Source organism: Neofelis nebulosa, chromosome 5 (genome assembly GCF_028018385.1).
Source record: "Neofelis nebulosa isolate mNeoNeb1 chromosome 5, mNeoNeb1.pri, whole genome shotgun sequence".
Lineage (NCBI taxonomy): Eukaryota > Metazoa > Chordata > Mammalia > Carnivora > Felidae > Neofelis > Neofelis nebulosa.
Window position 1 is genome coordinate 27,224,800 of NC_080786.1, and position 14,708 is coordinate 27,239,507.

The 14,708-nt window shown below is 35.3% G+C and overlaps 1 protein-coding gene across 6 annotated transcripts in view; it reads left to right on the top strand.

The window, feature by feature from the left end:
• The window catches only part of ATP2C1 (ATPase secretory pathway Ca2+ transporting 1), a 172,082-nt gene that overhangs the window by 109,125 nt on the left and 48,249 nt on the right, over positions 1–14,708 (top strand). For all 6 annotated transcript variants that reach the window (XM_058729872.1, XM_058729871.1, XM_058729873.1 and 3 more), the window contains 6 exons: positions 1,362–1,517; positions 2,647–2,715; positions 3,671–3,746; positions 7,566–7,632; positions 12,854–12,978; positions 13,922–14,019. In XM_058729872.1, the coding sequence (XP_058585855.1) occupies positions 1,362–1,517; positions 2,647–2,715; positions 3,671–3,746; positions 7,566–7,632; positions 12,854–12,978; positions 13,922–14,019 (591 nt within the window). The remainder of the gene's footprint in view (positions 1–1,361; positions 1,518–2,646; positions 2,716–3,670; positions 3,747–7,565; positions 7,633–12,853; positions 12,979–13,921; positions 14,020–14,708) is intronic.

Below are 14,708 nucleotides of genomic sequence, written 5' to 3' on the forward strand. Positions count from 1 at the left end.
TACCTCTACTGTGTGTGTGTGTGTGTGTGTGTGTCTATGTGTCTATCAGTCATCCGTCTATCACATTATACTGAGTGTCTATTCACATCCTTGGAACTATTGTTCTGTGGGTCATACTTTTAGAAACAATGCCAGGTAACATCTGCAGTGTTTTCCACATGTAAAATGATTTTTTTTTTTTTGGCATGCTAAGGTTGGTGAAAACTTAATTGTTAGGAGTTGAAACTGTCTTAGGAATGAAACCCTCAGAATTGATTCTTTTTGCACAGTTGGAAGATAATACCATGTTCATGATTTGCATGGAAACATTTATATATGTTTTTTATTTTTGCTGATGTACGTTTGGGATCAATGTAAGGATGCATATATAGAAAGCAGAATTTCATGAAAATTGAACCCAAAATGATGAAATGATTTCTTTCTCAGTACATTATATACCTTTTATTCATATTTCTCTTTCTGGATACCTGTTTTTAACCTGCCAAATACATTTTCAGAACTTCAGGGGATGGCAAAATTAGGAAGTAATAACATTTTATTGTGAAAGTTGTTTTCTCTAGGTAAAGATTATGTCTCAGCTAATGTTTCCTTTTCTCTGGTTATATTTTGAAATTTAGGCTAATCTTGTCTCATAGCATTCTACTTTGCATGTCGGATTTTGTTGACTTCACTTTGTATTATTGTATTTTTATTTTTTTAATTTATTTTTTAATATTTATTTTGTATTTAATATTATTTTTAATATATTTTTAAAAATGTTTATTTTTGAGAGAGAGAGAGAAAGAGACAGAGCATGAGCAGGGGAGGGCAGAGACAAGAGAGAGAGAGGGAGACACAGAATACAAAGCAGGCTCCAGGCTCTGAGGCATCAGTCAGCACAGAGCCTGATGCGGGGCTTGAACTCATGAACCATGAGATCATGACCTGAGCTGAAGTCGGACGCTTAACTAAGCCACCCAGGCGCCTCTTTATTTATTTTTTTAAATGTTTATTTATTTCAAGAGAGAGTGTGTGAGCAGGGGAGGGGTGGAGAGAGAGATTCCCGCGGGTTCCACGCTGTCAGCGCAGAGCCTGATGCGGCGCTTGATCCCACAAACCATGGGATCATGACCTAAGCCGAAATCAAGAGTTGGATGTTTAACTGACTGAGCCACCCAGGTGGCTCAGGTTTACTTCATATTTTAAATATGGTTGTACTTATTGTGGTCTTCTTAGAGTAATGGATATAATAAAAGATTTGGGTGATTATTAAGAAAGGGGATATTTGAGGAAGAAGTGATGGTTATAAACTCTTTAGATATTGAATGGAGCCCAGAGAGTCTTCATTCTTGAACTTAATGGGATGCTTTATGTTTTCCAAGGCTGTGGATCTTTCCATTGATGAGTCCAGCTTGACAGGAGAGACAACACCTTGTTCTAAGGTGACAGCTCCTCAGCCAGCTGCAACTAATGGAGATCTTGCATCAAGAAGTAACATTGCCTTCATGGGAACACTGGTCAGATGTGGCAAAGCTAAGGTAATTTTTTTTCTCTTGTTTTGAAAATAGCAACTCGTTTGTTTTCAACCTTTTTTTTAGTTCGATGTGGCTAATTTTATGTGGCTATTTTAAAAATATATGACAAAGAGGGGCTCTGGCTTAGACTCTTGATTTTGGCTCAGGTTGTGATCTCATGGCTCATGGGATCAAGCTCCATGTTGGGCTCTGCGTTGACAGCACAGAGCCTGCTTGGGATTCTCTCTCTCTCTCTCTCTCTCTCTCTCTGCCCCTCTCTGACTTGCATGTGCGCTTGTGCTCTCTTTCTCTCTGTGTCTCAAAATAAATAAACATGAAAAAAATATATATAAGGGGAACTGGGTGGCTCAGTCATTTAAGTGTCTGACTCTTGATTTCGTCTCAGGATTGGGCTTAGTGCTGACAGTGCAGAGCCTGCTTAGGATTCTCTCTCTTTTTCTCTCTTTCTCTGTCCCTACCCTGCTTGCATGAGTGTGCTGTCTCTTTCTCAACAATAAATGAAGTAAAAAAAAAAGATGACAAAAAAATAGCAGAATTGAACCTAACCCATAGCATCTATTTTTGAGACTAAGGAGAAACTATGTCCCTGAGGTAGAATATGTCCATATTTCTGCCATTTGCCAGATAATGAAGCCTTTAAAAGCATAGTCCTCGGTATCTGTTCTTTTTTTTGTTTTAGATAGAAACAGTGAATCATGGATATGTTCATTACTAGTTAAAATTTTAATTTAGTCGATATGGTACTGGCTATAATATTCCAACTACATATCATTCACCTACTGGATTCTAACATTTCACGAATGTAAAAGGCATGATCCAGTAGCATTTGAGGGGGAAAGAGAAGCTACACTGAATGTCTCTCAAGGATAAGACAGTTTTGAATTTCAGAAATATTAATATAGACAAAGAATGGGCCTCAGAATTGGGCCAAGGTTTGTATAGTAAGGTGTAAATACTAATGATCTATAGTAATATCACAAAGTTAATTTGCTAAGGGAACCTTGGATATGTATGTTAGTCATCTTGACTGTGGGCAAAGTTTTGGAGAAAGGGAATGAAGGGTTTTTGTTACTTTGCTTGAGAGAGGTGATTCCATATGAATGTAAATATATTTTCCTGTTTTTCTCTTTAGGGTATTGTCATTGGAACTGGAGAAAATTCTGAATTTGGAGAGGTTTTTAAAATGATGCAAGCAGAAGAAGTAAGTTCTTTGTTAATGATGTTTAATTTCAAATCTGAAATTCTCCATTGTAAGGAAACGAAAAGAAAATAATGGTGGGTTATTTTATGTACTATTGAAGTGGTATTTTATTCAGAATATCACTCAGTTGTCTGTGCTTAAAAACATAATTGGAGCTTTAGTTGACATTGTTAATGTTCTAAAACATTTTTACATTTATTCATTGTTTATAGGAGAAAAAGGTTTATAGCCAATTATTTATAGGCCTATTCTTTTTTAAAATTAACTTTATCATATTAATTTTAAAGATTACTAAATGGTATATTTGTCTTCTACCAAAATTCCCAACATTATTTAATTCCAAGTAATGGGGAAAAAAAGATTATAAAGTAAAATAACATGGAAGATATTCATGTTTAAGAATATTGAAGATTAGTTCTCTCATTTAAAATACTTTCTTACATATGAAAAAGAAGTTGCATTCTACAAATGTCATATTCTCCCCAAATCATCTGGATTTCTCAGGTAACCTGCCAAGATTCCAGTACATGTTGAGGTGTATAAAACCATTCCAAGGAGTTTGGCACTGAGGGGACTGCTAGAGAAGGGAGTTAGCAGATCAGGGAGCCAACTGGATAAAAAGACTTGGATTACAAGCTTGTTTGTGGATACAGAAGGGAGAAGATTGGAAAAGTGAGGGGCAGCTGATGGTAATGAAGTCCTGGAGAAGCTGATAGGGAGAATAGATTCCTTCTCAAAAATAGGCATAGGGAACATGGACCTTAAACAGGCATTTAAAAGTCTCAGCCTCAGTTTCCTCATTAAAGGGGATGAAACTTATCTTTAAGGGAGAGGTGTGTATGTTATGGGTATGTTAAGAACTAACCTGGGTATGTCAAGCACTTAGAGTCCCTGGCACATAGTCTATATTCCTAAATTTAGCTAATTGTGGTAAACTCTTCTCCAATTTGTCAAGGCACCAAAAACCCCTCTGCAGAAGAGCATGGACCTCTTAGGAAAACAACTTTCCTTCTACTCCTTTGGTATAATAGGTAAGAGAAGAGTGAGTATGTATATCTCATATATTTACTTAGGGTTTATTTTATTTATTTATTTATTTTTATTTTTAATGGGAAGGGGAGTTTAGATAGATACATAAATTTGTTTATTCATTTAATTGATTTTTAGTTTACTACTAAAAAAATTTTTTTTTAATGTGTATTTATTTTTGAGAGAGAAACAGAGTGCGAGTCAGGGAGGGGCAGAGAGAGAGGGAGACACAGAATCTGAAGCAGGCTCCAGGCTCTGAGGTGTCAACACAGAGCCTGACACGGGCCCAAACTCACGAATCACGAGATCATGACTTGAGCTGAAGTCAGACGCTTAACTGACTGAGCAACCCAGACACCCCTAATTTACTACTACTTTTTAAAAATTATAAAACTAGCCCCCGGCCATTGTCCTTTTCTGCAAAGATAAATTAGAACTTCATGTAATTCCTGTAATCATATAGCATTTCTATAAACATTTTAGTATTTGTCTTCCTGGTTTTCAACAAAATTGATAGTAATGTTTTATGGACTACTATTTCTTTTTTGTTTCATATTTTATTCATAAACATCTTGCCTTTAAGTAGATGCTCTTTATATAGATGTCATGAAATAGATGGTTGTATAGTATGTCATTATGTGGGAAAAAAGTTCTTAGAAGTAAAATTTTGGGGGCAAAGAGTATGCATGTAATTTTTCAATTTTTGGCACGTTTTTAAAGGTTTTTGTTTCATATTGCTAAATAGTATCTTTCATCAGCAAGGTAAAGGTGTTCCTCTTCCAGCACTTGCTAACTTTGTTGTCATTAACAGATGAATAAAAGGCTTCTCATTATTTTATTTCACAACTCATTATAGAGAAACTGAACAAGTTGTCCTATGTGTGTTGGTCCTTTTTATTTTATGACCTTCCCATCTATTTATTTTGTCCCTTCTTCTCTTGTGGCTTGGGTCTTAGATCAGTAACAGCTCTTTGTATAATTTGGATAGCCATCCCTTTTGTTAAGTTTATTTCCCCCACATTTTAAATTCCCTTTGAGGGATAAATATAGTAAACTTGGTTATGAAGAAGGGAGATGTGATTGAAATATCTTGTCCTGAGATTCTGATAGCACTGTCCTGTTGATAATCTCTGCAGTTACAGTTTCTGGTTTATTCATAGAAGCTTTCCTAACCCCATATTGTGAAGAGTGTTTATCTTTATAAGTATTTTTACTTAAACATCAGTCTACAGCTTAGTTTTTATTTTTGACACTTTATTTTACTATTTAGAATTTATTTTAGTATCAGACTTAAGGTAGGGGCGCCTGGGTGGCTCAGTCAGTTGAGCACCTGATTTTCAGGGCTCAAGTCATGATCTCATGGTTTGTGAGTTTAAGCCCCACATTGGGCTTGCTGCTGTCAGCACAGAGCTCACTTCAGATCCTTCCCCGCTCATGTGCTTTCTTTCTCTCTGTCTGAAAAATAAACATTAAAAAAAAAAAAACAAAAAAATTTAAGGTAGAGTGATAACATTTTTACTCAAAAGTTAATTATCCCAATACCATTAATTCTCTAGTTCATTCTATTTTTAACATGTTTTTTAAAAGTTTATTCATTTATTTTGAGAACAAAAGAGAGCACAAGCACAGGGAGGGGCAGAGAAAGAGAGAGAGAGAATTCCAAGCAGGCTCTGCACTGTTAGCGCAGAGCCTGACATGGGACTTGATTTCCCAAACTCTGAGTTCATGACCTGAGCTGCAATTAAGAGTCAGATACTTAACCGACTGAGCCACCATGCACCCCTCTATAGTCTATTCTTTTATTCACTCAGTTGAAATGACATCTTTATCATATATTAAATACTTGAATAAATTTTGGAGTCTTTTCTCCTTTTCTTTAGTTTTTCCATGATATTTTAATTATTTTTGCTAGCCTAAAATTTCAAAATCAATAATGCAGTTCTAAATTAAAATAGATTTGCGTTACACAGTTTCAGTTAAATAATTTTTTAAATATTCTATTGATCTGTCAGTCTATATCATAAAGTAGAAGATGGAAAGGTATTTAATTCCTCTTTTTTAACTGGTGTGTATATTGTCATAGCTCCCTTAATTTGATTATTGCTATTTATTTTCTAGAATTTATAGGGAATTTGGTAACTGTTAGGACATTTAGCCAATTAAATCTCAGTTTATGTTAACATTGTACCATGAAACCACCTCACTTTTAGTGATAAAAATCTTTCAACTTTCTCATTACCTGGTTTTAATATAATACATAGGACCTAATTTTTGTTGCTAGGATAGTATATGGAATAGGATAAGGGTCAAGGTCAAAATCAGAGGTCAACAGATTTTTTGGGGGGTGGGGGGGTACAGGGCCCAGTAGTACACATTTTAGCCTTTGGTCCATACCAAAGTATTTCGGATATTCTTTGTTGGAAATATTCAACTCAGCCATCAGCAGGGAAGCAATCATAGACAGTACCTAAACAAATGGATATAACTATGTTCCAACAAACTTTATTTGCAAAGGCATTCAGGAGGCCCACAGATTATGGTTTGCTGACTTCTGGTATAGTTCATTGGACATAATTTCTTTTGTCAGGATAGTGTTTGGGATAGAATGTTAGAGAATCACAATCTGGATTATTTATTTATTTTTTAATGTTTATTTTTGAGAGAGAGAGAGAAAGGGAGGGGCAGAGAGAGAGGGAGACACAGCATCTGAAGCAGGCTCCAGGTTCTGAGCTGTCAGCACAAACTTCGATGTGGGGCTTGAACTCATGAACCGTGAGATCGTGATCTGAGCTGAAGTTAGATGCTTAACTGACTGAGCCACCCAGGTGTGCCCCTGTAACTATAGAAAGAAGAAAAACCTGTTTTTAAATGTTTATATTACTCTAGAATACAATCTTGAATTGGTTATACTTTATTAAAACTGTGATGATACTGTGTGTGTTTTCTCACAAAACCAGTGGTGCACTCCTTGCTCCCTTTCTTTTCAGAGGCAAAGATCAAAGCAAGAGAGTATATTGTTTGGTTCATGTTAATTGATTTCTTATTTGTAAATGCCATAAAAGTAGTTTTTTTTCCTTTTTAATTTTAGAGGGAATTTGCACAAGTGGGGGAGAGGGGCAGAGGGAGAGAGAGAGTCTTAAGCAGGGTCCACGTTCAGTGTGGAGCCAGACACAGGGCTTGATCCTATGACCTTGGGATCATGACCTGAGCTGAAACAAGTCTAACGCTCAACCCACTGAGCCACCCAGGCACCCGGTTAATTTTTAAATGTTATAATGTAATTTTAGATATTTTAAGTAAGATGTATTACTCTTTCAGCCAAGTCCTAAGTATTCCTTTGTTTGCAGTATAAACTTTGTATGTATTGCCTGGATATTTAGTGATGAGAAGTAAAGTTACAAGGTTTATTTTTGCAAAGCTGATAATAAGTAGAGGACCTATCTGTCTTAGGCTACCTTCTTTTTTTCCCCTATTGTGTGAGAATACTGGTAATGTTTTCTTATAGTGGTAATTCTCAGATATTATTGCTTTAAGGGGTGAGTGGCAGCAGTGGCAACAGAAGGTAAAGTGTGTGTGTGTGTGTGTGTGTGTGTGTGTGTGTGTGTGTGTGTATGTGCACGCATGTTCGCATATACAACATTATCTTTAAGCAGCATTAATTTTAATCTCCCCTGTTTAATGAATTTTTCTAAAATCTTGTAACTGTGATCTGATATACCTTCTCCTTTATGTTATGGAACTTTTTGACTGCCCTCAGCATCCCATTTATACTGATGTGATTTTATATAAAAGGGAGAAATAGCTATTTGACTCTTTTCCAGGTATCATCATGTTGGTTGGCTGGTTACTAGGAAAAGATATCCTGGAAATGTTTACAATTAGTGTAAGGTAAGTTCTAATAATCATTTGTTTATAAATTGAAGTCTTTTTTCTCTCTCTTATTTCTCTAATAGGCATATATTGAAATAAACTCTAGAAAAATGAAAACCATGTGTCTAGCAGTGGAGAAAATGCACACTAGATGTCTGGTGTTATCTGTCCAATATTACATTTAAAAAAAAATGTTTATTTTTGAGAGAGAGGGAAAGCGAGAGTGCACACACGAGGCACAGAGAGAGGGAGACAGAATCCCAAGCAGGCTCTGCACTGTGCAGAACCTGGCATGGGGCTCAATCCCACAAAAACTGGGCGATCATCACTGAGCAGAAACCAAGAGTCAGATGCTTAACCAACTGAGCCACCCAGGTGCCCCCAGTATTGCAATTTTATATATAAATAGACAGTTAAGGACTGCCAAATTGAAAACTAGCAGCATGAAAGAGAAAGACCATAATAATAGAAACTGAATAAACAATCTCAGAGGAAAATGAAAATTTCAAGAAATAGCAGAAAAATTAAAACTGGAAAGCATTTTTATTTTCAGAGATTTGTGAACAAACTGCATTTATGATACAGATTGCTGTAGAAGAGGATCAGAGAAAAAAAGTTTTTAGGAATTATGATTTTGACTGTTGAAATTAAACATTCAATTTAAGGGCTGTAATATAAAGTTAAAAAGGGTTCCCTTAAAAATAGACTAAAGTGTCCGAAACAGAGAATGAAATAAAAGTGATGAAGAATAATTTAATAAATGCCAATCTAACTAATAGGAGTTTCAAAAGAGATAAGAAGAAATTATATAAGAAATGATACATGAATATTTTTTGTCTCTGAAGCAAGACGTGAAATCTTTATAGTTTATATGGATTCTGTAAATGCCAAACAAGATGAAAAAAACTCCAAACTAGATACATCATAAGAAATTAAAGAAAACCAGTCAGGTTGTCGATAAAGGAAGGATAATTCGACTGGTATCAAACTTCTTGTTAGCAACTGCAGTTTCCATCAAGGGGTCTTTTTAGACTCTACTAAACATTTCATTGCACAAGACTTTCCTATGTCCTATCTGGCACCTGTGCCTTGAACAGCAGGGCAACTTAAGGCATGCCTCTTATGAGAGAGTCTGTGCAATAGTAAAGCTTTAGGTACAAGAAGATTGGGATGGCCTTGTGAGTGCAGGGGCTACCCTGGGTTAAATTGTTTCATATTCCACAGGAGGTAACATCTCTGGGAACATACACTTTCCAGGGAGCTTGCAAGAAACATGTCCAGTTGTAAGAGTCGCCTACGGTCTGGAAACCCAAAGCAATGGCTTCTACAAGATAAATTATAATTCTTCCAGTCCATAGATAATTTATCAGTCAGGAGATCCCTTTATCATAAGTAGTGTTGCCTAACAACATAGTTGATACACTACCCTTGCCAGGTCACAAGGGGAACAGAGCTAGAGATTTAACTGAATGCAGAAGGGGAAAAGGATTTTATTACCCTTCATCCATGCTAACGTTGGATTACATTAGAAAAATAGTGGGGGCAATGCTATCAAAGTGTGAGGGGAGAGGAATTTAAGTCAGTAAATCTAGGCCTAGCCAAAGTATCGATCCAGTTATTACAAATATAAATAGGCAGGTAATCAGAAAATTTATTCCTTCCCCATCCTGTATGAATTCCAGCAAAACAAAGATGAAAAAAAGGAAGATGATCATGTATGGGATATAAGAGTGGAATTCACCTAGGCACCTAATAAGGAAAAGAAATTCTAGATGATAGCTCTATGGTAGGCATAGGAAGTCATAGTTCAAATATTAGAACAAAGACAATGTATTAAAAAAAAATCAAATGGATTACAAGGAGTAGGTAGATTGAGTAAGAAGTTAAAAGACATTTGTGATGGGATGAAGGAGTATATTTTTTTCTTAAAAGGGGCAAAAATACAATTTGAAACTCTTGGCTTAAATCTGTATAAAAAAGATGGGTTAAATATGAAATAAATTTAAAATTGGGCATGAGTATGAGATAATAAACATTAGCATATTAGCTGTTGGACTCATTTTTAGATTTTGAGTATTTTTTTGAGCAGTTCTCTTTGTGAAGATTGATATAATCATGATTTTTATTCCTACTTCAAAGTCTTACAAAGGACAAAGTATTAAAAAATATATTTTAATAGAATAAAACTCATTCTATTTTGCAATAATTATATGGGTCCATTGTACTTTTATAAATCTAAGATATTAGTGACCTTATTTTTCCTATGTCTTAAAACATTTTGCTATTTCATTGTAGCAAATGAAATAGGAATTATTGTAATAATTATTTCCAGTTGTGCTAAAAACCAGTAAAACAAGAATGCAGAAGGATGATGGGATCACTTACAAGGTTGATGTAATAATAAAGTAAATCATCATTATTCTGTTATCCTTTAATTCTTTTATTATGTTGCCCAAAATATTACATCATCATTTACAAAGATATAAAAGAAGTCCGGAGATATATTTGTTGTTGTCTTTTTCTTCTCCCTCCACCCCTTTTTTGCACTCATTAAAATTAAGAATCGTAATTTTTCATTTTCCCACATAATGGCAAAGAGTAATTGACAGGAAAATTATCGGACAAACCAGAAGATGAAATGCAAAGAGACAAAGAGCTACTGTAGGCTCTAATGATGAGGGTGAAATTTAATAATATATGTGAAATCTTAATACTGTGACTCTTTGGGTGATGGTAGCTTCAATTTAATTTAACTCCTGAATTAATGAGTGAACAGTTTATTTCTTATGACAAAAAGGGAAGGACAGGTATTCTCTTTCAGTTAGTCATTCTACATCAAGGAATTTATCATGCATTTCCAACAAGAACCTAAGCTACCCCTTTTTGTTAAAAGGATGTGTGACCATTTTCTTTCATCTTTTCTGATATTTGTTTGCCAGCTTTTACTTTATACCATTTATAAGTGGACAAATACTGAAGGCTGGTATTAATATAAAGGTGATTAAACAGAAATAGATGACATAGAAATGAAAAATTTCATTTACACCCCTTGTAATTGGTGTTTTTTAATCTAAAAATTATGTTACAGAGATGACTTAATCTTTTCAACAAAGTTATGAACCATCAACATTTTCAGAAGTGTTGCATTTTGAAGATACAAATGCAAAAAGTGAAACCAGAATTGATAAGCCTATAACCTATGGGAAATATTTTTTGAATCTGAAATCACTTTTTGTAAAGTGAATATATTCCAGGTTCCTTCATAACAGTTGACAAGCAGTTAGTTGCATCCAAAGGACATTGCATATTTCTGATATATTTATACCTTCAAATCCAGAAATATAGTTTGGGGTTAAAATTTAAAATTTCTAGGGGTGCCTGGGTGGCTCAGTCAGTTAAGCGTCTGACTTTGACTCAGGTCATGATCTCCTGGTTCATGTGTTAGAGCCCTGCATTGGGCTCTGTGCTGACAGCTCAGAGCCTGGAGCCTGCTTTGGATTCTGTGTCTTTCTCTCCCTCTCTCTCTTCCTCTCTCTCTTCCTCTCTTTCTCTCTCTCTCTCTCTCTCTCTCTCTCTGCCCCTCCCCTCTCTCAAGATAAATTTAAACAATATATAAAAATTTTTAAAAATTAAAAATTTCTGAAGTTTTTCATAATCCATTTATTCCTTTGCAAATTATTTATAAAGTGAAACTTAGATACAAAAGAAGGGAAAAGGTCCACTAGATCTAGATTGTAAACTGATGCCTATTTTTCCTGATACAGTGAGGGTTAATGGAAGCATAAGAAATGAGGATTCTATTTGAGCATAGAATAGTTCAAAAGAGAGAAGGGAACATTAATGATCGCACATATTTCTTGACTTTAGTGTATACTGTTTAGCCAGTGGTATTGTGTCATTCATTGGCTTTCACCTTTTAGAATTAACCTGTAAACAGAGCATGAAAGCCTTAATAATGCTTATAGAACAGGATGCTAATGATGTCAAGGTAGATCATTCTGAAGAAAAGGTAGGTAATAGAAATTGGGAAGTAGAAGCAGTGGAGAGAACAATGTTAGAAGGAGGAACAGGAACACATATGTCCTTACCTATAGGGGAGTTGGGTGTGGGATAAAACATAGAGACTTAATTTGATTTTTTTTTTTTAACATTTATTTATTTTTGAGACAGAGAGCGAGCTTGAACAGGGGAGGGTCAGAGAAAGAGGGAGACACAGAATCTGAAACAGGCTCCAGACTCCGAACTATCAGCACAGAGCCCAACGTGGGGCTCGAACCCATGGACCACGAGATCATGACCTGAGCCGAAGTCGGACGCTTAACCGACTGAGCCACCCAGGCACCCCGAGACTTAATTTGATTTTTTAAAAAATTGCAGAGGGAAACAATGAAGTACATTTTTTTGTTGTAATAAAATACACATACCATAAAGTTTACCATTTTAAAATGTACAATTCAGTGGAATTAAATCTATTCATAGTGTTGTACAGCTACAACCATTATCAAGTGTCAGAACTTCTCATCACCCCAAAAGAAAACCCTGTGCCTACTGGGCGATCACGCACCATTTTTCCTTCTCTCTTGCCTTTGGCAGCCACTAAACTACTTCCTGTCTCTGAATTTGCTTACTGTTAATATTTCGTATAAATGGAACCAAAATAACATGTGTCTTTTGTGTCTGGTTTCTCTCACTTAGCATAATGTTTTTGAGGTTCATCCGTGTTGTAGGATGTATCAGTACTTCATTTTTTTTTTTTTTAATGGCAGAATACTACATTGTATGGCTATACTACAATTTCCCATTTATCAGTTGATGGAAATTTGGACTATTTACATCTTTCGGTGATTGTAAATAGTGCTGGTATGACCAGTCATGTGTAAGTTTTTGTCTCAATACCTATTACTGTTATCTGTATTTACAGATGTGAAAACTAAACTACAGGGGTAGAGTGATAATAGCTCAGAGTCAAACAGGTAAAAATTGGGGAAGCCAGGGGTACAGATCTAGGTAATCTGATGTCACAGCCTGTATTCTTCAACCACTACACTTAACCTGGCAGTTAGTAGGTTATCCAATAAATGGTAATCAGCTTTCCCTTCTTCTTGAGGCCACTTTTTGAGTATTGACAATATTGATTTTGTGTTTTTATTAGCCTCAGTTTTAAGTCACAGCCAATTGAACTGATTGCTGTAGGTACTATTTAATTTATGCTTCAATACTAAGTATATGTTGGTTACAGTTTGGCTGTAGCAGCAATTCCTGAAGGTCTTCCCATTGTGGTCACAGTGACTCTAGCTCTTGGTGTTATGAGAATGGTGAAGAAAAGGGCCATTGTGAAAAAACTGCCTATTGTCGAAACTCTGGGTAAGTATGTGGTAATGTGAGCATACTTATGCAATAGTGTGTGAGTTTACATCAATAGTGAATCATCTGCAGGTTGTTACCATTTTTGTCTTAGAGGCTTGAGTGGTGGTATTTGACTTGTGGCAAAGTTAAGTGTGGTTTTCACAACCAGAAAAGGTACTTAAAAACGCGTATCGTTCAGGATAGGGGACTTTCAGAGAAATCTTTCTGTATCAGAGATGTTCTAATGCTTAAATCATGTAAAAAGAAAATCTATTTAACCAGTGAAACTTTAGAGTAAAATTAGTAGAATTACTTTCCTTTGACATCTCAAGAAAGATAAATATAGATCCCAGAATGTCGTACTTCAGTTGAATTTCTGATAACAACAGTAAATATACAACAGTTGCTAAGTGTTGCTGTAACAACTTTATGTGTGATATGAAAATTGCAATAACTTTCTGTATGCTGTGAAATATCTTTTTTTTAAATTTAGGATTCTAAAAATTTAAATTTTTAATTTAATTTGAATAATAATTTCAAATAATAAATTTTGAATTCAAATAATAAAATTTGAATTTAATTTTTAGTTTGCATTACAGTACTGAGAAGGCAAAATACCTTAAAATTTCTGACTGAAACAATTATATGGGTTTAAATTTAGGTACCCTTAAACTTTCTAGAAATATTATATAAAGCTAATACTGAGAAGCTTTGTAGAAATTCAACTGCAAATTAATAAGAAAAAGTCAACATTTATCAGTTAATCTGTTTTTTAATTTTAACATGAATAATCACTTTATGGTGAAATCATAATGAGAAAACGTCTAAAATTATCAGTGAACTTGATTTGTTCAAAATTCAGAGCAGCAGGATAGGCTTCAGAGTCTTTGATTTGTTTTCAATGTGAACTTGTTTATTTCCCTCTGACTCTTCTGGTGACATGTAATGATTTATTCTTTAGGCTGCTGTAATGTGATTTGTTCAGATAAAACTGGAACACTGACAAAGAATGAAATGACTGTTACTCACATATTTACTTCAGACGGTCTGCATGCTGAGGTACTCTATAGATTTTTTTTTTTTTAACAACAGTATTTCTTTGTTAAGAAACTTGGTGTGTAGACATTCCTAACAGTTCTAGCGTCTTATCTTCAAAAGGGTTATAAATTCAGCAGCAGCAGAGTCTTTCCCTTATTTTCCCAGTCTTGATCCCGCTCCACTTGCACACGCTGTACACTCTACAGACCAGAAACTTTGAATCATCCTTAGCGCCTTTCAGTCACCCCTGCTAGCCATTTGTTACCAAACTCTTATTCTTGCTCTATATGCAGCTTGAGGGATCTTTCAGAACCAAATGTTGAGCAAGTCACTCCCTAATTAAGATGTTTCCATTGCGACCAGGATCCTGAAGTGTGGCCTCTTGAGGCCGTACGTATTTTGTTCCTTGTTTCCTTCTTCAGCCTTACATGTTCCACTTCACTTTCTGTGCACCAGATATACTGGCTTTATGTTCTTTCAGTGTGACAAAATTCCTCCTACTTCAGGACCTTCGCTGCTGTTCTCACTGCACAGGACAGTTTAATGTCTCTCTATCCTTTGCACTGCAGTTCGAACCCTACTTCTTTAGAAAAGCTTTGCTGACCACTCAGAACTGGTCCTATTTTATTTGTTTTCATAGCACTCCGTGCCTCTTAGTTTTTAGCCCAGATAAAATTTTCTAAAATATTAGAAGTTGTAGTAGAGCAGAA